A 25,517-nucleotide genomic window follows, 5' to 3' on the forward strand; every position below is an offset into this window, starting at 1 on the left:
TGAGAAAGTCTGTGAGAGCAGCGGGGGCTGGCTGAGCCCAGCAGGGTCAGCTGTGGGGAGTGCAGGAGCCTTTGCCACCTGGAGCTGGCCTGGCGCCTGTGTGGCCGCAAGTTGGGTGGCTCTGCTGTGCGCCATCACCTCTGAAACATGCATCCTGACTTATCTCCACACTTGCACACTGAAGAATGCAAAGTCTTGATAAACTTGCTTCAGGAATGTCACAAACACTACAGCATTCTGCAAAATTTTTAAAAAAGATTTTATTTATTTATTTATTTATTTGTTTATTTATTTGACAGACCACAAGCAGGGGGAGCGGCAGACAGAGGGAGAGGGAGAAGTAGGCTCCCTGCTGAGCAAGGGGCTCAATCCCTGGACCCTGGGATCGTGACCTGAGGTGAAGGCAAGATGTGTTTTGTTTTGTTTTTTTAAGATTTTATTTATTTGACAGAGACAGCCAGCAGAGAGGGAACACAGCAGGGGGAGTGGGAGAGGAAGAAGCAGGCTCCCAGTGGTGGAAGAGCCTGATGTGGGGCTCGATCCCAGAACGCTGGGATCACGCCCTGAGCTGAATGCAGACGCTTAACGACTGCGCCACCCAGGCGCCCCTGAAGGCAAGATGTTTAACTGACTGAGCTACCCAGGTTCCCCTGCATTCTGAAATTTTTTGGTCATTGCAGTGACCTCAGTTGGGTGATGAGAAAATGCTCGAAGAATGAGTACATGGAAAAGGACCAAAAGCAGGGAGCATGACAATGTAATGCAAAAAAGAATTTTTAATCCCGTGGAGAAATCTGAAAAATAAATTACAGACATATACCTCATTAAAAAAAAAAAAAAAAAAGTCTGAGATTTGAATGACCAGCCAGCCTGCCTGAGAAAAACATTAATACCACAGGAAGTGAATTTCTTGCCTCCTCAGAAAGCTATGAGCCACAGTTGTTAATCGTAGGCTTTAAAGAGAAAGAATCAAACTTTAAGGAGGTTTACATTTTATCTTATTTTTTAAAAAGATTTTATTTATTTATTTGTGACAGACAGATAAACAGCGAGAGAGAGCACAAGCTGGGAGAAGTAGGCTCCCCGCTGAGAGGACATAGGGCTCTATCCCAGCACTGCCCCCCCCATCATGACCTGAGCTGAAGACAGGCGCTTAATGGACTGAGCCACCCAGGTGCCCCAGGAAGTTCACATTTTAAATGGGAATTTATTTCTCATTTTGTTACCTGGATCTTTCTTGTTTTGTGTTTTTGTTTTGTTTTTGTTTTTTATACATTTCAGTCCTTATTTACATACTATATATCTCAAAAAAGTTTATTTTTTTATTTTATTAAAAAAAGTTTTTTTATATTTTAAAATTTTTATTACTGGATCTTTTTAACCAGACTTTGGATTTTATGTGTCATTTGATAAAAGAGAATTTCCTGGCTCAGGTTTTCAATACAGTTCTGATCTATCGCTAAGGGTGATGTATAAACATTTCCGCTTGTGAGGTGGAAGGACCCAGGCAGAGCCTGGAAAACTATAGGATAGCTATAGGAAATAACTTTCAAACAAAACATTGATAAGTCGAAATTTATTGAACGCTTCTGTTCGTATATTAAATAAACATGCTAAAAAAATATAATGGTGGCAGTAGTAGGAAAAACACTGGCAATAGAGTAAAGAAGTACCTCATTGTTTTCTCCAGGTCTAAAATAAAAGACATTTTCTTTAATAGAACCTCCAGTCTAACTAGAAAGTGAAAATAGCATTTTTCTCCAGCCTCATTGAGGTATCATTGACCAAATTGTATATATTTAAGGTGTACAGCATGACGAGCTGATAAATGCATACGTGGTAAAAGACATTTTAAGAACAGGAAAAAGAAAAACTTAGCACAACATGTATATAATTTGAGAATATGGTGCTTTAAAAACAGACATCTGCTTAGAAATTTCAGTAAGGGTCATACCTCGGTATATCGTATGGGAGGTTTGTGATTTTTAAAGAAATTATGAACGGTATTTTCAGAGACGCTTTTATTAAAGAGAGATGGTTTTTGAGGTTCTGAGGGCAAAAGGCATCGTCTGCTCCCCGAATGCCTCCAGAGTGAGTCTGCGCGGGACCCAGAAGGAAAAGGGTTTGTTTTCCCCAGTGCGCGCAGCTCAGGCCCCAACACTCAACTACAACTCCCATCTTCCTCCGGGCCTCCCACATTTGGCTCCTCAGGCCCGCGGCGACCCCGGCAGCGCATGCGCGCAGCCGTTTCCGTCACCTTGCAGACTGCAGAGGCTGGGCGGGGCTCCTTGGCGCTCGCGGGACGGTACCGCCCTCCGACCGCTCCCCCAGGCTTCTCTTCGGACCGTTAACCTCGAATGAGGAACGAGCTGAGAGGGAAGGGAGGGGCTGCGGCGGCGCTGGCACAGCCCGCCGGGCCCGGGGCCGGGGGCGGCGAGGTCACGTAACCGCTGCTCTGGCGTCTGCCCGGGGAGGGGGCGCCCTCCCCGGCAGCCGGAGCCCTCCTGCGCGCGCCGCGGCTCCGAAACAGTTAGCGGCTCGTAAACAACAGCTGCGCGCGCACCCGCATCAGCTGGCGCCGGGATCCCGCACCTGCGACCTCCTCCTCCCCTCATCCCCGGCGCCCCCTCCTGCTCAGCCCGTGCCAGCCTGCCAGGCCATCTCCTCTCTTGCTCGGACCCGAAGGAAGAACGGCGAGGGGCTGACCTGCGCCGCGGCCCTGGTGGGGGAGAAAGCGTCCTCCGGCAAAGGGGTGGCCCGTCCTGTCACACGCAGGAGCAACCCAGCGAGCCGACCGTGGGCTCGACGGACTAGCAACGACCTGCCACGACCCTGACTGAGCTGCAGTCCGAGGGGTCTTGATCCGCTCTTTAGCCGGCGCCTCCCAGATCCTAGGGACCGTTCTGCCAGAAGAGCTGGTGGGCCACCCCCGCAGACCCCTTGGAGACGCGAATCCGCTCTGCCCCTGCATCCTCTGCTCACCCTTTTCATTCTCCTCTATCCAGTAGCGTGGGGTATTTTTCCCGTTATGCATGCGCATCTCTCCCACCAGACCCAAGTGGATTATTGGCCTCCAAAACATCGGGTGGCTCTACACACACCTCCCAGCCAGACCTGTGGGGTATTCACCTGATACACAACAGGTGGCCGGGAGTACACCGTTTCGCAATCTGATCTGTGCTATATTTTCCCGATAAGGGTGGGCCTGCGCGCACTTTGCTGAACTAGAACCGTGGGACATTTACCAGATAAAAGGCTTAACTACCTCGGCGGAAACCTGGGGGTCGAGGGGAGAAAGGCTTCACCTGCTTCTCTGAGACCATGGCACTGAGCCCGCAGCCCTGGACCAGGGGAGGCAGCTAGATAACTCTTCTTTCTGAAGGAACGAAGTTACACGAGATTGGCATCGTTTTGTCTTTTTTCTTTTTCTTAAATAGTTACTGGTAGTGCACTTTCTGGGATAGTGTGAATTCTGAGTAGGACTCTCATTTGGGACTTTTTGTGTGGTGTAAATCAAGGTTATTGAAGGTTTTTTTTAAAAGTTATCTTTTCTATTTTTGCAATCAAAAGTAGCTAGCGTAGGAGGAAGGATTTTGTGGGGTTTTCCTTTTTTCTTTGTTCTTATAAAGGAAAAGAGAATAATGCATCCTCCAGAAACCACCACCAAGATGGCTTCAGTCCGGTTCATGGTGACACCAACGAAGATCGATGACATTCCAGGTTTGTCAGATACCAGCCCGGACCTCAGCTCCCGATCCAGTTCCCGAGTAAGGTTTAGCTCACGGGAAAGTGTGCCTGAAACAAGCCGTAGTGAGCCTATGAGTGAGATGTCTGGAGCCACCACTTCGCTAGCGACTGTTGCACTGGATGCAGCTAGTGACCGGACTTCTAACCCCCAGGACGTTACTGAGGGTAAGTGGAAACACAGATGACAGGATGCATTCATACTGGCTTATTTATCTGGTTGATTGTCTACTGGGAAATCACTTTTCCATTATAGGGTAATCATCAGGAACCGAGGAGCCCTTTGGAATAATGGTTAGCACAATGACTGCAGTAATACTTCGGCATGTGGGAAGGAAAGTAGATTTATATTTTGACTTCTTCATTTTTGCCTCCTTGGAATTGAAATGAGTGGTTTTGGTTAAGGATGAATATCAAAGAATTTAATAGTTTTTCAGCACAGAGAATCCTAAATTGTGAAATTTAGTGGAGAGCTAGTTTTGGGGCTCTATTACAGTCTGCTTTTAAGGCTCCTTACCAGCAGTAGTTATTGGTCGTATCTTAGTTACTGGCTTTCCTACAAAGACTTCAGATATTGTATCACAAAATTCTTTGTAGAATTGTATATTTTACAGAGACAGTGGTTCAAGAAGCTGGGCTCAGGGTGAGGCTGGTGGATCTATTGTGCTATACTGTCGAATGGAGAAATTCTAAAGAGGCTTTTAGGGCCTGGTTCCCATATAATTTTGTAAAGAGGCTTTTAGGGCCTAATTTCTACAAAATTTTTTCACTTTGAACTTTAGATGGGATGTATTGAGTCTCTGTACTCAGGAAGTAGTAGTACACAAGCCACTTCTGACTTACTTCACCACTGTGGGCCTTTAGCTGCCCAAACTAATTTGTGTTAGCTGATTTGGAGGTTTTTACTGCATTTAGTGGGAAGAGGTGGATGGAAGAGAGAAGTGAGATAAAATGGAAAGGTCATAACGTTTTTCAGACTACGGGGTAGAAAAGTTTGAGAATTGCTGTACTGCTTTATATGTTTAGTTTTGTGCTAAATTCTGACATAGATATGTCAAGTAATGAAAATTTCTCTTAAGAATCTTAAAGACTCTTAAAATGGTATTCTACCCAAATTTGAAAACCATAGCTTCAGCTACTGACTCAACATTTTCCGGTGTCAGGAAATATTGTTCCTCTTAACCTAAAGGGTGCAGGAAACCAGAATGATTTTAGTTCCTTATTTTGGTTTGTGTTTTTGAATGTTTGGAAACAAGGTAGATTTGGTAAAGTTTGTAGTCCTCAAATTCACTTATCCTTGACTAATTTATTTTATGGAGATATGGACTTAACTATTTACAACTTCTTTTTTTTTTTTTTTAACTATTTACAACTTCTTGACAAACTTTATACCATGTACCATGGTATTAAAGTTACATTATGGAATAAAAATAATTTATCATTTTCTCTTCCTCTAAATTCTAAATTGTAGTTTTAGTTTATATCCATTGTACTATATTTAGTTGTAAAAATACCAAGTAAAGACTCTAACAGTGTTAATTTTTTTCTATTGCTGTAATGGTCATTAGACAATTTATAGCTAAATGTTGTTAGACTTGTGACTTACATGTTATGGAACTGTACTTTTATTCTGTTTAAAAAATGTACTTGAGTAATGTGTTAGGCTTGTGGAACAGGATCCTGATCCGGGCTGCTGTCCTTATCCTATTTACAAGCATTCTTTACAGTAGAGTGGTGCCATTTTACATGATAGGGGTAAAACTGGGACACGTCTAGGTGAAATCTATGTTGTCTAGGTGGATATAGAAGTTAAAGCTTGGCTCTCTTTCTATCTAACATACTCCTTAATGTTTAAATATTCTGGTACCAAATGAAAGAGAAATCAATAGTCCACCCATTAGATTGCAATTTCCACTGTATTCTCAGGAAACTAGTTCCCTATTTTACTAATGACCTATTTTTTTCTCTTTCCATTTTCTTAAAAAAAATCCTTATGATAACTATAATCTTATGATGTATTTTCCCCACTATCAGAGGGACTGGTCAAAAATACAATTATTTCATCCTTGGCTTCATAAGCTGTGGATACCCTTGTTAGACTTGGGTATAGATCTTTACAGAATGCTGTTGTCAAGAAAATCAAGGACATAGTGATCTACATTTGTCTCTGGGCTAGCGTTATTATAGGAAAACAACACTGCGTTTTCTGCAATTGATTCTGTCCTTAAGTTCATACTGTATTTCAAAATTGTGTTTGCTGTTTTAATATTTAGAATTCTGTGATTTTTTGGCCTTTTATACATCCTTCTGTGGTTGTGACATTGGTATGATTATCTCTCCTTTCTCCACAGTTCCCATGCCTCCCACATTTCTTCCACATTGAAGCTTCCCACCTTAAATTTCTTTTCTTGTCATACGCTTTTTACTCATATTACATTGCACAACTGGGGTGGGGGGGGTGTGAAACAGGAAGTTTTAAATACTCATTTCTATCTGTTTTAATTTTTTCTACTGTTGGCCTTTTGAGTAGATAATTATCTTTCTGTTATCAAAGTATTTTTTTAAAAAATTTATTTATTAGAGAGAGAGAGAGAGCGCACACAAGCAGGGAGAGCAGCAGGCGGAGGCAGAGGGAGAGAAGCAGACTCCCTGCTGAGCAAGGAGCTGGATGCGGGGCTCCATCCCAGGACCCTGGGATCATGGCCTGAGCTGAAGGCAGACGCTTAACTGACTGAGCCGCCAAGTGCCCCGTTATCAAAGTATTTATAATTGTCCTTTCATTTCGTCAAGGTTCCCTTAGAATTGATGGGACTGTGCAGTTGGTAAATAAATACAATCTTAGTCTGTATTTGCTTATCCATGAACAGTGCGTTAAAGATACCAGAAACAGTTGAGAGTGGGTACCTTTGGGGAGTTATGAAAATCCCTTTACCTAAACATTTCAGAAGGCCATGTACAATTTTTTATATTGAGGGTATATCACTTTTATAATACAGATTTTAAGAGGCATAGTATGTTAGGGAACCTCAGATGATCAAGAATTGAATTCTGAAAAGAAAAAAGAAATTGACTTCTGGTGAAACTCCCTTTTAAAAAATGAGGAAACTAAGGCTCATAGTGATGGTTACAGAGTGGCAAAGCCAAGACTGAAGTACAGGCCTCCTGACTTACATCCAGTGCTTTCCATTATATCATTTTGTCTCTGCCATAATAGCATTTTTTACATTTGCCTCATAACCATCAGGTTATCTTAAATGATTATTGAAATAATAATTCCGGAAAAAGAGCAGGGAACATATTTTTATATGTTTTACACAGTGTCTGATACATTTCATCCTTTTACAATTTACATGCTCAAATACATGCTCCCTGAGGCTCTGATATGTGTGAGGCACTCCANCAGGAATTACAGGAAATCTGTAGATGAGGTAGTCTCTGCCTTTGGAGAGCTTGTGGTCTGGTGGTGAAAATGACAAGAATACTTCATCCATTCCTTCGCCAAACATTTACTAAACACTTATTAGGGGTCAGGCCCTGTTCTGGGTGTTAAGGATGCAGGACCAAGAAAAAGAATCCAATGACTATTCTACAGAAAGTTATGATCTAATAGAGAAAACAAACAAATGTTCCTATAAATTACAATGCTGTGTGATAAATGCAACAATAAAGATACAGCAAAATACAAAAAAAGGAAAATACAGCACATTGTAGAATAATATGATAGAAAGATACAGCAAAGGAAAATGATGAACTGAGGTAAAAATGGAGACGCTTAGAGACGGGAGGACTTGGTGGGGATGTAGAAGGTTTAAAGATTGTGGTCAGATAGTTGGATGTTGGAATTAATGGTTTTAGAGGTGGGGCCGTTCCAGTGTTAACATCTAGTATGCAGCCTTGGGAGTGGGTTTTTGAAGTAGAGTAAAAGTAGAAGCTTTAAGTCAAGGAGCTCTAAATAGACCAACGTCGAGGGTGGCTGTTACCAAGTTTTTATTGGGGGGTGTTAGGTGGTAGAGATGAAAAAATAACTTAGATCTAAGTCCCTCCTTCAAAGAGTCACCTTCTCTCTGAAACTTTTTCTGATTCAACCCCGCACCCAGAAAATAGATCAGTTCTTTATAGCCCTATATCCCTTATACAGACTATTACTGTAGCACCTATTTCACTTAATTTTGTTGTTTTATATGTTATCTTTCTCAATTAGGCAATAAGATTCTCAGGGACAGGTACACAAAGTTGTCTTTGTATCATCAGCACCTAGGATAGTGTGTGATGCTACATAATATTTGCACTCAACGAAATACATATTGAGTTGAAGATCTAGACTAAAAGAGATGGAAATATAAACAAAAATTAAAAGCATTCTTAGACAAAGGCAAATGAAATATACCCAGTAGAGCAGTGATGCTTCATCTAGCTGCATTTTTTTTTTTAAAGATTTTATTTATTTATGTGACAGAGAGACAGCCAGCGAGAGAGGGAACACAAGCAGGGGGAGAGGGAGAGGAAGAAGCAGGCTCCCAGCCGAGGAACCCGATGTGGGACTCGATCCCGGTACACCAGGATCACGCCCTGAGCCGAAGGCAGACGCTTAACGACTGCGCTACCCAGGCGCCCCCATCTAGCTTCATTTTGGAATGATCTAGAGATCTTTTTAGAAAATACCTCTGCCCCTTATCCAGGGATTCTGATTTAATTGCATCAGTAGTTTTAAAAAGCTTTTCAGCTTATTCTAAACTGAAAGCCAGAGTTGAAGACCATAGCCCCAAAGGAAAGAGTGATTAATGCTGTACGTATGGGAAGAACTTTCCCACCTGATTGGGATTTCACCGAGTGGATAGGCACATCAGGCTTTCCTTAAATGTTAGTAGGTCTAATGGAATAGAATAGTTATCTGCCCTTGGAGCCATTACATTACACTTGTGTTTAGCTTATTTGGCTGATCTACCAATTCTGTGTTACTGGTAGGTCTCATAAATGCCTCTTATGCTAGGGTTAAATCAGAATGATGATTAAGCAACTTGGAAAGCTATCTAGTTTTTTTTCATAAGAGCATGTTTCAAAGTACCAAGTACTTATCTATACTTCTCCAAAAAACTTCTAAATTTTTGCCCCAAACAAAAATAAGTGAATTACATTGTTTTGCCAATCGAAGGTGACTATTACCCTTCTTTTAACTGTATCTTTCATATTATAGTTAACCCTTGAACAACACAGGGATTAAGGGTGCCAGCCCCCATACAATAGAACATTTGAATGTTGTTTTTTACTCCCCCAAACCTTAACTGCTAGTAGCCTACGGGAAGGCTTGGAAGCTTGTTGACTGGAAGCCGTACCAATAATATAAAGTCAATTAACATTTTTGTATGTATTATATACTGTGTTCTTATGATAAAGAAAGCTAGAGAAAAGAAAATGTTATTGAGAAATCATAAGAGCCGTGCCTGGGTGTCTCCATCCATTAAACATCTGCCTTCGGTTCCATTCCAGGACCCCAGAATTATGACCTGAGCCGAAAGGCAGATGCTTAACCGACAGAGCCACCCAGGCACCCATCAAGCTTTTTTTTTAATATACAGAAATAATACTTATTTTCACAACTGGGTAATTTATATCTAAGATAGATGTAAAAAATTTACTTAGTTGATTTATTTTTTTATAGTTTAGCAGTGTGCTAATTTCCAAATAAGATTCTAAGAATTATTAGGATATAGAAAACATTCTTCCCTTGAAAGGTTAATTCTTTCCTTTCCTGAAAAATCATATTTTGATATTTTTTCATTTTAAAGATTTTATTTATTTGTCGGGGAGAGGGAGAGCACACACACAAGCAGGCAGAGGGAGAAGCAGGCTCCCCACTGAGCAAGGAGCCCAATGAGGGACTCAGTCCCAGGACCCTGGGGTCGTGACCTGAGCCCAAGGCAGGTGCTTAACTGACTGAGCCACCTACAGGTTCCAGATATTTTTTCATTTAAAAAAAAAATCATTTTCTTAGGAGCTGTGATGGGATTTCTCATCCAGGAGAAAATTGAAACTGATAAGGTTAAGTAACCTACTCAAGGTCATACAAGTAATAAACTGAAAAATAGTGATTTAAACCCAGGTGTGTGTGATTTTAATATTGGTATTCCTGTTATTACACTTCCTCTATTATATTAACATTGGTTGGCTCTGTTGAAGCATTTAGTAAGAAGCAAAGGTAGAGTAGAAGAAGCATAAAAGAAATTTTTATGTTCAGTGTACATTTTTGCAGCTTTTTGCCTGGCATTGGGGGAATGAAAGGAAACAGTTTATTGTTTTTGTTTTTCAAAAAAAGGTAGTAAAATGACATGTTTCCTGAATAATTTTAAGGTTCTATGTTCCTGAAAGGAAATCTGGCCTAAAAATATGTATTTCAGTGTCTTTCTTTTAAAGTTTTTATTTTTAAGTAATCTCTGCCCCCAGCGTGGGGCTGGAACCCACAACCCTGAGATGAAGAGATGCGTGCTCCACCGATTGAGCCAGCCAGGTGCCCCTCTTTCAGTGTCTTTTAAATAAATGGTCTGCAAATACCCAGGGCAGTTTAGTAATGCTGATTTTTACAGTTATTGATTTAATACAGTCATCTCTCATAAAGTTAATGAATATTCACATTTTGACCCAAGTTTCAGTAGATCTGTTTGTTTTGGGTTTGTTGGGTGTTTTGTTTTGTTCTGTTTTAGTAATCTCTACATCTCTACCCCCAACATGGGGCCTAGAACTCACAATCCTGAAATCAAGAATTGCATGTTATACTGACTGAGCCAGCCAGGCACCCCCCAGGAGATCTATTTCAAAATGGAGTTTTGTGGCAAGGGAGGAAAGAAGCAATAACTTATTTAAAACAACAAAAACACTTGTTCTCTGAGGTGAAATTAACAAGAAAATCTTGTTTTGAATTGTTTTCATTTTCCTTTATTTACTTTTTAGAAATACATCTCAGGTTTTGACCGTGTGTTGCAGTTTCATTTTCTATGCACTGTTTGTAGTGTTGATTAGAAGCCTATCTAGCAAGTATTTCATAATAAAGAATGAAATGGCATACATCAGAAATGAAATTCTGAGTTACTGAGTAGTCCGTGTACATAGCGCCAGTGCTGTTTTTGGTTGGTGATCTAGGCTGTAATGACGTTAGACTAATGAAAAAGATGGGCAGCCTTATGTAGGGAGTTGTAATGTTGTAGAAAAGGAAAGAGTGGAAGCTGAGGACTCTGAGTGCACAGAGGCTTTTGATAATGCCTTCTTTAATATCTGGGTCGGCAGCCGAAATGGGTGATACAGCTATCAAATTAGCTAGCCATCAACTATCCTTCTACTGCGTCCTTTCCCTTAGTGAAGACTCACAGCTTCAGCCCCTTGAAGAAGTGACTAGGCAAGGTAGTAGTGTGTTGCGCTCTAAAGATTTGTCTATGCTTGCACTATGTTGTGCGTACAGCCCTGGTTTAAGATTGCCTTTTATTTTATAGTGAAGTAGATAATAATGATTGTGAGCTCCTCGAGGGCAGGAACAAGTGCCTTGTTCTCCATTGTATTCCTGTTTCCTGGCACATAGTGGGCATTCATCTATGTATTGAATAATGCATGATTTCTTAGCCTCAGTAAAGCATGAGATTTTCCTGATGTTTTGATTTGGAGAAGTCTTTGTCTTCCTTGCAATACAATATGTTGAATCCATCAGACAGTAAGGTCTTTTATGATATATTATCTTTCAGTTGTTAGTCCCAAAATATGTTATATATTCATCACTGATGCCATTTTATAAAAATCAATTTTCATAGATAATTTTTTATAATTCTGAGATTTAAGAGTTTTAAATTCTTACTATCCATGATAGTTGGTCTTCACCAAAGTAATTGATTAACTCATTAATTTCTCTCTATAATCATCCACATAATAAGGTGTAATTTAGAATTTGTGATCATTTTGGTATATTAAACCACTATTTACTGTCCAGTGTCTGAAGGAGAAAAAGGATTTGCTGATATGCTGAATAAGGAAAATATCTAGATTTTCTGCTTAAGAATTAGAGTCAGTATACTTTTACAGCTATAGCGCTAAATTTAAGTAATGAACTGCTTATTCTCTGCCAGTAAAAGGTTTACAACATTCTGCAACACAGCCATTTGGAGTGTGATATGTAAATGGTGCTGGTCCATGAGCTGTTCACTTACCCTGTCTGTGAGGAGATAAGCTCAGAAATTGAAAGTTTTTAAAAACTTGCATAGCAGTTTGATAGAGCAATTTTATGTCAAATCTGATAATAAAAATTAGAACTTGTGTTTTGTATATTTTTCATTTTTCTAGTATTTCATATGAATTGTGAATATAAAGAAAAATAGTCCTATACCAGAGATAACTTGCAAAGCACTGTTCTTTTGAATGTTTGCCTAACCTTCTGAATGATACCACATGAGGTATTGTCTCCCTACCAATGGTCCTTTGAAGCCTGAGTAACTGAATGGGGGTCGGGGAGTGAATTAGTCCTTCAGCCAAGTCTGATATTTTCCTTAAGAATCCCTGCTCTAACACATGACCTCTTTCCTCTCTTGACATTTGAAGATAAGAAGTTAAAAATTTTTGGAAGTTCTGGGGCGCCTGGGTGGCGCAGTCATTAAGTGTCTGCTTTCGGCTCAGGGCATGATCCCAGCGTTCTGGGATCGAGCCCCACATCAGTCTTCTCTGGTAGGAACCTGCTTCTTCCTCTCCCACTCCCCCTGCTTGTGTTCCCTCTCTCTCTGGTTGTCTCTCTCTGTCAAATAAATAAATAAAATCTTTAAAAAACAAAGAACAAAACAAACAAAAATAAAAAAATAAAAAATTTTGGAAGTTCTGTACTTTTTTAGAGGTTGTATAATTCAGACATTTTAAAGACATTGTTTAATTCAGATCTTTTTCCTGTCAAACAACATCTCTTAATAAGATGAATTATTACAGATTTGTTGTTAGATTTATAGAATAAAGAGTATGAAGGGTTTACAGCTGAAAATAAAACATAACTTTTGTTGCTCAAAGTTTATCATAAATTTACCTTGGTCAAGAAAATTAAAGTATAATGTAGTTTTCTACTTACATTTAGTTGCTGGCTGGCAGTTACAATGATACAATGAGAATGTCTATCCTAAATATTTTGAAGTAATAACTTGCTACAGTAGAAGCAAGTGCTTGGGAAAGAAATAGAAAAAGCAACTGCTTGGAAGTAGATTACACTTTTTTTTTTTTTTTACTATTTCTTATAAAAATACCGTTTGTAATAAACCAAATACTGTAAGCACAAAACTATTAATTGGCTACAATTTTAAAGGTTCTTTCAAGTGTGGTTGGTTCTTAATAGTAGATAAAGTACTCTGAATGGTATCTTCAAACTCAAGAGTTAGGAGAGATTCATAAGATTTGAATCTGTTTCCAAATCAGAATCCACTGTTCTTTGCATACCGCTCCCACCAAATTTGTGTGTGTGTGTATGTGTGTGTGTGTGTGTGTATGAGAGAGAGACAGAATTCTATGAAAAGGTGTAGACAGATAAGTCTATGTTGTGTGTATGTCTTGGAAGCTAGTCTGCTCTGTTTTTCGGCTTTTTTTTTTTAAGATGTTATTTATTTATTTGACAGAGAGAGACAGCGAGAGAGGGAACACAAGCAGGGGAGTGGGAGAGGGAGAAGCAGGCTCGCAGTGGAGCAGGGAGCCTGATGTGGGGCTCCATGTCAGGACCCTGGGGTCATGACCTGAGCGGAAGGGAGACCCTTAACTGACTGAGCTACCCAGGCGCCCCTATTTTCCAGCTTTTTAGTAGCATGCTAGTACCATTGATCAAGCTGTAGTTGGATTTTTTATTTAAAAAAAAAAGTACTATTTGGGGCGCCTGGGTGGCACAGCGGTTAAGCGTCTGCCTTCGGCTCAGGGCGTGATCCCGGCGTTATGGGATCGAGCCCCACATCAGGCTCCTCTGCTGTGAGCCTGCTTCTTCCTCTCCCACTCCCCCTGCTTGTGTTCTGTCTCTTGCTGGCTGTCTCTCTCTCTGTCAAATAAATAAATAAAATCTTTAAAAAAAAAGTACTATTTAATATGTTACTAAAACCTTAACATTATATCTACAAGATGCTGTCAGGAATGAGCAGAATGACATTTGGTAAAACTCGTGTTCACAATGTATGTGGCTTTTTAATTCCAGGGATTTGCTTACTGCTCACTTACTATAGAAGTTTTCTTGCATAGTGGATCCATTTTTAGCATGAATTACTAAATTCTTAAGAATCACTTCAGCCGGGTGCCTGGGTGGCTCAGTCAGTTAAGCGTCCACTTTTGGCTCAGGTCGTAATCCTGGGGTCTGGGATCGAGCCCAACATCGGGCTCCCTGCTCTACCCTTCCCCCCTGCTCGTGACCTCTCCGTCTCTCTCTCTCACTCTCTCTCTCAAATAAATAAATAAAATCCTTAAAAAAAAAAAAAAGGATGACTTCAGAACATAGTGTGGTTCTAGATTATTTGTGTATGGTTTTTGTACAGTACAGTTCTCAGGTTCTGAGAATGAAGAGGAGACACACGTATGATCAGCTCTAACCCTGAGTGATGTAGTGTAACAATATAGTACCACCTGAAAGAGAACCCTTAAGTTGAAAATAATTTCCCACTGACTTTTCCTTGTTTAAGTCTTTTCACTACATCTAATTTGTCTTTGTTTTTTTAATAAATGGGTTGAATAAAACAATGCTAGTTGTCATGATTTGTTAGCTGTGAGTAAAAAGAAGCAATTGGGTAGTGTAGCATGGTAAAGTGTACTTTTAAAATATTACCCATAGTAGACCCATTCTTCTAAAGAATGGGCAGGTGTGCTTTTTTTTTTAAAAACAGACATAGTGTAGTCACTAAGTTTTACTGAAACTGATTAGTAAAATAAATATAATATGTATAATATTTGGCCTTATGTACAAAGCACTATGGGAATAATGCCATTATAAGTGCCCTTTTTGCCCTAGCCTGCCCTATGTCTTACTACTTAAAAATACCATAGTTTTCTTTTTTTCCTTAATGTAAAACTGTAGATATTTCAAGTCTGTTTGATGACTCTGATTTCAAACAGCATTCAACACTATAAAATCAAAGTTCGGGAGTAGCATTTATGTAACTACCTAAATTTTATGTGAAATGGAATTTGACCCATAAGTGATTTGCTTTATACTTAGATCTAGAGATCTTTATAAAGAGTTCAGTGAACTTCACATCACTGTATTTTTTCCAACACTTTATTATGAAAATTTTCAAACATACAGAAAAATTGAAAGAACACTCGTATCTTTATCCTCCAAGTTAACAATTTGCTGTATTTGTTTTACCACATATTTATCCCTTCCAGTGGATCCATCTATTTTTGAAGCATTTCAGAGTAAGTTGCAGGCATCATTTATGCTTCAACTCTAAACACTTCTGTATGCATGTGATTAATATGGAATATGTAACTTAAAATGTTTTTGAGATTCATCCATGTTGTTGAATCTATCAGTAGTTTGTTCCTGGTTATTGTTAATAGTCTATTGTATGAATATACTGCAGGTTCTTTATCTTATTGATGGATAACTGGTCTGTTTCCTATTTGGGCTGTTATGAATAAAACTACTATAAACATACTTGTTCAAAATTTGTATTAAAAACACCCAGACCAGGGCGCATGGGTGGTGCAGTTAAGCGTCTGACTCCTGGTTTTGGCTCAGGTCGTGATCTTGTGGTCCGGGATAAAGCCCCTCGTTGGGCTTGATGCTTGGAGTAGAGTCTGCTTGGAATTCTCTCTCTTCTCCCTCTGACCCTCCACCCTGCACAAGCGTGCATGTGCTGTCTTCTCTAAAATAAATAAACCTTTAAAAACAAAAACTGCCAGACCTTTTTCCAAAGTGGTTGTATTATTTTATATTCCCACCATTTGCTCTACATCCTTGCAACAGTTTTAATGGTGATTTTAATTTGCATTTCCCTGAAAGCCAGTGCTGTTGAGCGCTTTTTCAAGTGCTTATTAGCCATTTATGACTTCCTTTGTGAATTGTCTACTTAAATATTTTTTTCCATTTTTATTTTTTTTGTCTTTTTATTATTGAATTGTAGATGATTTTTATATATTCAAGATATAAGCCCTTTGTCAAGTACATGTTTTAGGAGTATTTTCCCCCAGTCTCTGAGTTGTGTGTTCATTTTCTTAATGGTGTCAGTTTGTTGTATTTTTTTCCAACATTTATGAAAATTTTCAAACATACGGAAAATTGAAAGACTTCTATAGTGAACATCTGTACGCCCACCAGAGTCTATGATTACTGTTTTACTGTACTTTTTCTAACACGTTTCTGTCCATTTTTCTCTTATTTGCATTTCAAGGTAAAGTGCAGATAACAGTTCACCTCCCCCAGATACTTCAAAATACATATTAAATAGAATTCAGTATTTGTTTGCAGGTGTTTTTTTTTGAAGATTTTATTTATTTATTTGACATAGAGAGACAGCCAGCGAGAGAGGGAACACAAGCAGGGGGAGTGGGAGAGGAAGAAGCAGGCTCCCAGCGGAGAGCAGGGAGCCCGATGCAGGGCTCCCTGGGATCATGCACTGAGCTGAAGGCGGATGCTTAATGACTGAGTCACCCATGCACCCTATTGCAGCTTTATTTTTAAGCAAAGTTTTCATACAATGAATTACACTAACTTTAAGTGGACATCAACTAAATTTTGATGAATGCATATGCCTATGGAATCTTAAACTCTAACAAGATGTAGAATATTACTATCACTCTGGGAAGTTCTCTCATGCTCCCATCCCCACAGAGGCAACCATTGTACCATAGATTAGGTTTGCCTGTTCTAAAATCTCGTATGGTGGATTCATATATTGTGTACTCTTTTAATAAAGGCTTCTTTCACTTAGCATAATGTTTTTGAGATTCATCCATATTGTTACGTGTTTCACTGAGCCATTCCTTTTTATAGATGAATAGTAATCTTTTGTGTGAATATATCATACTTTGTTTATCCATTCTCCTATGGATATACATCTGAGTTGTTTCCAGTTTTGGGTTGTTGTTAATAAACTGCTGTGAATATTCTTGGACAAGTCCTTTTGTGGGAATATGTTTTCATTTGGGAGGAATAAATACCTGGGAGTGTAATTGCAGGCTTATAGGGGAGAATACTAGATCTTTTTCCAAAATGGGTAAACCAATTTACACCCATTAACAATGTATAAAAGTACCCTTTGTTTCACATTCTCACCAGATTTGTTGTTTCAGTCTTATTAATTTTAGCCATCATAGTGGATATGCAGTGGTACTTCATTGTGGTAGTGTATTTTTTTTTCAATTTTATTTATTCTTTAAGCAATCTCTACACCAAATGTGGGGCTCCAGTTTATAACCCCAAGATCAAGAATCCCATGCTCTACCAACTGAGCCAGCCAGATGCCCCCATTGTGATAGTTTATTGTACTTTAAATAGCTATTTCTAATTTTTAAAAAAGATTTCTTTATTTGAGAGAGCGCGTGCGCTCAGGGGAGGGGGGAAGCAAAGGGAGAGGGAGAGAAACCTAAGCACATTGTTGGGAGGGGTAAGGGTGGACTCATCTCAGGATCCTGAAATCAGACCTGAGCTGAAACCAAGAGTTGGATGCTCACCCACTGCGCCACCCAGGCACCCCTAAATAGTTATTTCTTACAGCTTAGCTTCTCTATTTAGTCACTCCCCACACAGCGCTCACCTCAGCTTTACCAGTCCTCCCTCAGACTTTTTCTGTATTACTTTAACTTTGCCTTCAATTTTTTATGCTCCTGCACTTTTATCTACAGTCTACTCTAGAAGAGAACTATTTTAAAATTGCTGAGCACTGTGGTATCAAAGCATCAAGTTGGTAAATAAATACTCCTGCCACAGATTAACAGGAATGTGTTACCTTCCTAGATCTGTAGTTTGGGAATTTTCTTAAAGGGGAGAAGTGACAGGATAACGTTTGTACATAAGCTTATATTCACAAGCTGTACAGATTTATAATGTAAGTCATTGTTCGGGTCCATCAACTGTAGACGATTAGCTATAGTTCAGGTCTCTTTATTAAATAAATATGAAAGGCAAGATCCTACTGGAAATATCCAGTGGCACTCAAGTATTAAAGAATTTGGAACCCAGAATATGATGTTGAAATATTTGACAATTTGGTAGTTAAGTTCCTTTGAATAAATTAGTAGGGTAGCTACCTGAGTTGTTAAGTATGGAAAAAAATCACTAAGGGCACACTACTCCTGACTTAGTTTCTTTCAAAGGTATAAATAGTTACAAAGACTGGGGCGCCTGGGTGGCACAGCGGTTAAGCGTCTGCCTTCGGCTCAGGGCGTGATCCCAGTGTTATGGGATCGAGCCCCACATCAGGCTCCTCTGCTGTGAGCCTGCTTCTTCCTCTCCCACTCCCCCTGCTTGTGTTCCCTCTCTCGCTGGCTGTCTCTCTATGTCAAATAAATAAATAAAATCTTTAAAAAAAAAAAAAGATTTTATTTATTTATTTATTCGACAGAGATAGAGACAGCCAGCGAGAGAGGGAACACAAGCAGGGGGAGTGGGAGAGGAAGAAGCAGGCTCGTAGCGGAAGAGCCTGATGTGGGGCTCGATCCCATAACACCGGGATCACACCCTGAGCCGAAGGCAGACGCTTAACCGCTGTGCCACCCAGGCGCCCCATAAATAAAATCTTTTAAAAAAATAGTTACAAAGACTTCTTAGGTGATAACCTTTTCTCTTTCCTATATCTTAGTAATTTGCAACTTCGGCTGCTTGTTAGAACCATCTGTGAAGCAGGGGAGCTTTTAAAAGTCTTACTACTCCAGAGCAATTCAATCAGAATACCTGGGACAGGACCCAAACATCAGTAGTTTTAAAATCTCCCCAGTTGATTCCAGTGTGCAGCCAAGATTACAAATCAGTGCTATACAGGAACCCATGAAATACAAGTTGGGGGCATATATGAGTTTTCTATGAAACTTCTCTGCCACCTACTAGCAAGGGTACCACACGTTTTTAGGTTGGGCTTCGCTGTTTATAAACTCTGTGACTTTGAGCAAGTTCCTTAGCCTAATGTTTCTGTGCTGATTAAATGAGATAATGAAAAGTTTCTAGTGTAATGCAGAGTACAAAGTAGGTCTTCAACAACTATTGGCTTTCTTTTCTTTTAAAAATAGTATAGGAATAAATGAGGATTTATTTTATTTTTTAATAAATGAGGATTATAAACCATCATTCCTTCTCTGTTAAATTTAGTGCAGTCTTAGATGTCAGGTGTTACCAGCAACAAAGCCCTTATATTACATCATCAACATGGAAGTTAACACAGGGCTCAATTTACTGAACTCCCTTATCTAAGTTCAGAGATAGGGCTTCCAACTCTATAGTTAAAGTTATCAGCTGAGCACTTGGTACAGTTATCTGATAAAACACACCAAGAATTAAATATGTTACATGTGTTGAAGGAACTATACACTTCTTAAAGGGATTTTCTTGAATTTTCTTTCTTTAAAACACAATGTTTAAGCTCTCCGTACAATTAAAAAAAAAAAGCCTGAACTCTTTAAAAATATTTTGCTTTTTTAAAACAAACTTGGACTTTTGGGAATATTAATGTCTCTTCTTGGATGTCGTGGTATACACTAGTGTCTAGAACTATGCCTTGTATAAAATATGGAGACATTCATTGAATACTTGAGGAATTGGTGTTCTCATTTGAACAGTAAGAAATTACTGTTTTTCATGTGCTTTAAAATAAAGCAACAACAGAAGCTTACATACAATTTGTTTCATTTTCTAAATTGATATAGTACCAGTTTCTCTTTAAAAGGAAAGTTTGTACAATTAACTGTTCCCTAATCCTTCTCGTGTGAAATATGAGGGCAGAGGTTGAGATCGTGACGTGCACATAGGGTTGGAAATAACTTAAGTGAAGGAAATGAGTGGGTGAGTACACAGTGGGCGGTAGTTCATGAATTCTGCCCACTCTCAGCTTTTGGCAGGTCCGGGAAAGCTGCCTAAACAGTTCCTTGGGATTCTTGAGCTTAAGGACCGTAAGCAAGGGGTGGAGTGCTTAATCCTTGGGAGTGAATCGTAAACACAGTGGAAGGCGTGTCTGCCCGCGTCCACTCCCTCGGGGCTGCAGGTCACGTGAGCAGAAAGTACTTCCCTATTCCCAGCCTCGGTCTCCCGCAGGCAGTGATTTGAGCCTGAAAGGGGCACAGCAAGGGAGACGTAGGCAGGGAAAGTAGACTGGGAGGAAGTTTAAAAACGGCGAGAGCAAAGGATTCCTAACTCGAACAATGCCACACTTCACGGTGACAAAGGTAGAGGACCCGAAGGAGGGGGCAGCAGCTTCGCTCTCCAAACTGGGAGAGCCCAGCTTGGCAGAAATCAAAGCCCTGATTCAGCATTCGGATGAACCAGGTGAGTCCTCAATTTAGGAGTTTTTGGAACCTATGGGGTCTTTTGTCAAAGAAATGCTAACTAAAATATTAAAAATACCTCCTGAAGGATGGGAAGTATTGTGGTTAGTCAACTGTTTCCCTCCCTTGTATATCTGATAACTTCTCTCTTTTCACATTCTGGTTTGTTTTCCCCACAATGAGTTCTGTGTTCATTACCTGCAGGTGAAATTGAATCAGTGGCAATGCATGAAAAGAGTTTTCAAGCAAAAAGAAAGGCACAGTAAAAGTCAATTTACGCGGAATTTAAATTGCACCTTTTGCTCGGACAGTTTATATCTGGAAAAGTACATTAAGGGGAAGAGTGTGGTTCAGTAGTTTTGTACAGCGGACTCTGCACTTGTGACTTCTCAGGTTATTCAGTATTTTGCCTCAGTTTACCAGTTAAAAATTAATTCAGTAGCGAATGGTCTAAGAACTCTTTAAGGAAAGAAGTACAATAGATCATTATGGTGACTAGCATAGCATCAGGTTTAGTAAGTTTGGTGAATGTGATTATCCCTATTATTTTCTCTAAATGGTAACAGTTACACTTGCTGGGGGAATTGTGGTTTTGAATTTTTAAACATGCAATTAAAATGTTAGTTAATATTGTTAAATATAGATGTAGTTTGAAGCCTTTTGTTTTTTAAGTCTATAAATTTCATAAATTGTTGAAAAACTTCTCAAGTATGTGAATAAAGGCTAAAAGAATAACCTCAAAATTCCTTTTAATTCCATGAATCTAACTTTTCTTTATAGCAAGTAACACATAATTCCTTTCTGTAAACTATGTCTTTATGAATTTTTAAGAATCTGTTAACTTACAGACAAGGACTACAAAATTCCTTTTATTTTTTCCTTCTAGTGAAAGAATTTACCAGGGGAAGATAGAATTTTATGGAAAATCTTTGTCTGCCAGGTTATTTTCATTTTGCTGAATAGTCAAGGGTGATAAGTTGAAGTAGTTAGCCTACTTTGAACTTGAACCTGGTTCTCCACAACTTTAGCTCAAAGAAGTTAAGGTTTTCTTTTCCTGATCGTGTGTGTTTGAAGTTAGTATTTTCTTGGTTGCTTATGTTTGCTGCCCTTAGATTTTATTTATTTAATTTTTTAAAAAGATTTTATTTATTTATTTGACAGAGAGAGAGAGACACTGCCACGAGAGAGGGAACACAAGCAGGGGGAGTGGGAGAGGAAGAAGCAGGCCCCCAGCAGAGAGCAGGGAGTCCGATGCGGGGCTCCATCCCAGAACTCTGGGATCACGCCCTGAGCCAAAGGCAGACGCTTAACGAGCCACCCAAGCGCCCCCCTTGCCCTTAGATTTTAATCCCTTTAGGCTTTTGGCTTTGCTATTGTCTTAATTTCACAAAATGCAAACAAGTGAAGTCTATCTGTACCTTATTTCACTTCTCATTGGTTTTTATTCCTTTCTTTACCACCTCTACTCTGTTTTATTATTTCATCTTTACTGGTCCCATCATGTTTGATGAAATCTGCTTTACTCAAATTACAACAGGGTTGATGTCATTTAACCTATTAGCAACTACCTAGAAAAGCTCTAAAAATTCTTTGATAGTAGCCAACTTTGTAATAAGTGACATGCTAGGCTTAATTTATGTTCTTCCATAGTTATTGCTTTGGGCAAAGAAGAAGTGACAGATATAATCTAACTTGAATTTAATAAGGTTTTTTATTTTGGCGTTTTCCATGACAGCCCGAAAGTGCCCTCTTGAATGAACTATTTGGTAAGTAAACAACTGATGGGAATATATTATCTAAATTGTATTTTCTTTATTGTAGGGTTAACTTAGAGGGAAAGGAGGGAAACATATGGGGAAACTTAATTAAAAGTTTTTTTTGTTTTGTTTGTTTTTTAGGATTATGACATTTTTGAGGATAGATGGTGTTTTGGGAGCAGTTGCTTAAAACGTAATAAGTTTTAGGCCCCTATTCTTCTGAGTTAAAAATCTAAATTGATTGTGGTTTTGTGGCAAGCACTTCTAACACTAGCCAGTTTTGTAAACAGTCGCCTTTTTCCATGTTTTTCTGTCTGTATCTGTGAGGAGAGAAAAATACATACTGTCATATAAATGGAACATATTTAGAAAGCAAATCCTTCTTTAAAATGTGTTTTTTTAAAGGTGAGATTTGAACTAGACAGGTAATTTGAGATAAAATAGAAATTGAATATAGACATAATCTAAACTAATTTTAAGAAGTACGTTAATCCCTGCCATGCTAGCTACTAGAATGACAATCTAGTAGAACCCTGCTTAATTAGTTTTGAAGGGAAAAGCAGAAACTCAGACTTCCTAACATCTTTTTTTTTTTTTTTTACTTTATTTGAGAGAGAGAGAGCGAGCGCTCACACAAGCAGGGGGAGGGGGCAGAGGGAGAAGCAGACTCCCCACTGAGCAGGAAGATTGATGCCAGGCTCCATCCCAGGACCCTGGGATCATAACCTGAGCCAAAGGCAGATGCTAAAGCAACTGAGCCACCCAGGCGCCCCTCCTAACATCTTTCTTGGCTGTTTTCCTGTTTTCCTGTCCAGTTTAGGTGCCCCATCCTATGTTTTTCCAGCAGCCTGTCCATAGAAATCCTATGAAACACATCTGTATTGTAATCATCTGTTACAGTTGTCTCTCTTCCCCCAGCCGACTAACTATAGGTCCTTGAGGATAGAGACCTTGTCAGATCATTTGTGTGTACCCAAATCCAGCTGAATTGCACATAAGAGGCTATTCAGTGAATAGACCTTTTCTCTGCCTTTTTGCAAATACCATGCCAGGTGTTGTACTTTTTTCTTAAGGCTACAAAGGCACAGAAAGTGTAAGTTCCCCACCAAAGGCAGCAGAATGGCTTTGGAGCCAGGGACCTGGCTTTGAATCCCAGTCCTACTAATTATTACTAATTAAGAGTAGTGATAATTTGTATTAATTATTACTTGAGTGACTTTGGGCAAGTTATTTAACTTCTCTAACCTTATTTTACTCTTTGATAAGAGGAGTAACAGTACCTACTTTACATGGTGGTTGTGAATTACATTGGAAAATGAATATAAAGCACAACAGCATTAAAAAATAAGAGCTACCTTTTACTTACTGTGATTAGTGGTTTAATAAGAACAAAAAGAAACAGCTTTGGGTAACAGGTGATGGAGAGAATAATAATATTGCCTAGAGGGGACCCTAGACAGGTATCTCAGAGATTGGGATACAACTGATTCTTGAAGGAGTGTCTGGGAAAGATTACAAGTAATAGTAAAACAATAGAAGGTATGAGAAGAAGGTACAGCATATGTGGGAAATAAAAGTTTAAGGTAGTTAGCACATTGGACATGTGGTGAAGAGTGCTAAGAAATGAGACTACTTGGGGCACCTGGGTGGCACAGCGGTTAAGCGTCTGCCTTCGGCTCAGGGCGTGATCCCGGCGTTATGGGATCGAGCCCCACATCAGGCTCCTCTGCTATGAGCCTGCTTCTTCCTCTCCCACTCCCCCTGCTTGTGTTCCCTCTCTCGCTGGCTGTCTCTATCTCTGTTGAATAAATAAATAAAATCTTTTAAAAAAAGAAAGAAATGAGACTACTTAATGAAGGGTTATCAATTTCATCTTCTCCTCACTCTGCGGAATAGTGGGTGTTAATGCCTTTCTAGAGATAAACCAAGGCTGTGGTAAGTACTTGCCTTGGGCTACATGGTGAGTAGTAGTGGAGCCAGTGTTCAGACTTCTAAATTTTATGTGCTTCCCATCACACCATGATGCCAAATCATAGTTTTTTAAAGAGTAAGTTAACTTTATATCTTGATGTTCATGTGTCCACAGGATTTGGTGTGAGTGTTACCAAATCTGTGATGGTTTTTGTAGGAACAGTGCAACTGAATGTTACTGTTTATTGCATTTACTCAATCAGGTATAAATGTTTCATTCTTTCATTTATTTAAATATTTACTGAGTTTGTTAAAGTATTTCTCTAAAATAATTATTCCCAATCTTCTCCCTAATTCCTCAGATGTTCTTACAGTGTCTATGGATTAGGCAGATTTCAGCTGCTGGGTTTACCTTCACTTGGTACAGATAGCAGATTGGAAGGTTCCCCTTTCTTGGAAATGGGAGTCTAAGGAAATTTTCAGAAACAGACCTGTAATAGAAAAGAAAGGAACCTGTATTGGTATTGAATGGCATCTCTAGACATTAACTGTCAAGTAATCCAAATGGCATGAGAGCATACTAGGAGAGAGATTTTGTGTTAGAGTTTAAATTTTGTTAAGAACCCACAAGCTGTTAGACTGCTATTAGTTCTGCTTGTTACCCATGAAAGCTTATATTCTAAAGAAGGTGATATGACTACTTTCTCTTACTGACTAACATTGAAATAGGTTGAAGTAGATCATCAGAGTTTCTTTGTATTGATTAAAAAAAAAAACTTTTCAGAGAGTGCTTGGCTGGCTCAGCCGGTAGACCACGCGACTCGTGATCTCAGGGTTGTGAGTTCCAGCCACATGGTGGGTGTGGAGTCTACTTAAAATTAAAAATTAAAAATATAAAAATTAAAAAAATATATTTTCTGTAGTAAAGATGTTAAAGCTTTTTGTATGTGTGCCCTTTTAACTATTCAGTGGGGTTTTCACCAACCCAGCTAACAAAACTTCAGGTCTGCTGTTTTAAAATACGAGGGTCAACGGTTTTCCTGAAATATGACTCAGTGAGACACGTTTTTCTGCCTCCCTTCCCAGCCCCTGATAGTCCATCATTGTCAGGAAGAACACCTCCCTGAATTTCAGTACTCTTTAGAATCTTTTTTTTTTTTTTTTAATCTTTCCCCAGTTTTCCTTGCTTGGTGTCCAGCCCTCTGTGTACCATCTACTACTTTTGCCCCATAGGGGAAAAAATACCAGATTGGAACTCATTTAATGCTATAAAGATAAAATTTCTCCAAAATATATATACATGCGTCCTGTTTAATATTCTTATATTCTATACTCAAAGCAATGTTTAGTTTAGGATTATAAAAATATTAAGTGTAGTTGTAGCATATGGTAAAATGGTTTCATATTTCAGACTGAATTTAGACATTTGGCATAGGTTACAAAATAGATTGTAAGCTGATAAACTTTAAAGAGTTTAGTGTGTCTTGGTTTTGCCAGGTTGAAAGAGGAAATGACTTTGCATTACAAAATATCATCAGCGTTATAGTCGTAATTGTTGAGTACCTAGAGTGTGCCAGGCGTGTTACAAATATTGGCTTATTTAATTCTCACAACAACCAGGACAGGCAACCATTAGCCCCATTGTAGAGATGA

General features: G+C 39.1%; 1 protein-coding gene across 4 annotated transcripts in view; it reads left to right on the plus strand.

Moving 5' to 3' along the window:
• Positions 1 to 2,365: 2,365 nt before the first annotated feature.
• Positions 2,366 to 25,517, plus strand: part of SLC12A6 (solute carrier family 12 member 6) — an 89,921-nt gene continuing 66,769 nt past the window's right edge. For 3 of the 4 annotated variants that reach the window (XR_005831914.1, XM_008702292.2, XM_008702293.2), the window contains exon 1: positions 2,366 to 3,912. Coding sequence is in view for 3 of the 4 variants with exons in the window: in XM_008702292.2 (XP_008700514.1) it covers positions 3,642 to 3,912 (271 nt within the window). In the remaining variant the exon portion in view is untranslated. Of the gene's footprint in view, positions 3,913 to 18,497; positions 20,198 to 25,517 lie in introns of those variants that run through there. The other variant, XM_008702294.2, reaches the window with a different exon arrangement.

Source organism: Ursus maritimus, unplaced genomic scaffold, assembly GCF_017311325.1.
Source record: "Ursus maritimus isolate PB19 unplaced genomic scaffold, ASM1731132v1 scaffold_35, whole genome shotgun sequence".
Lineage (NCBI taxonomy): Eukaryota > Metazoa > Chordata > Mammalia > Carnivora > Ursidae > Ursus > Ursus maritimus.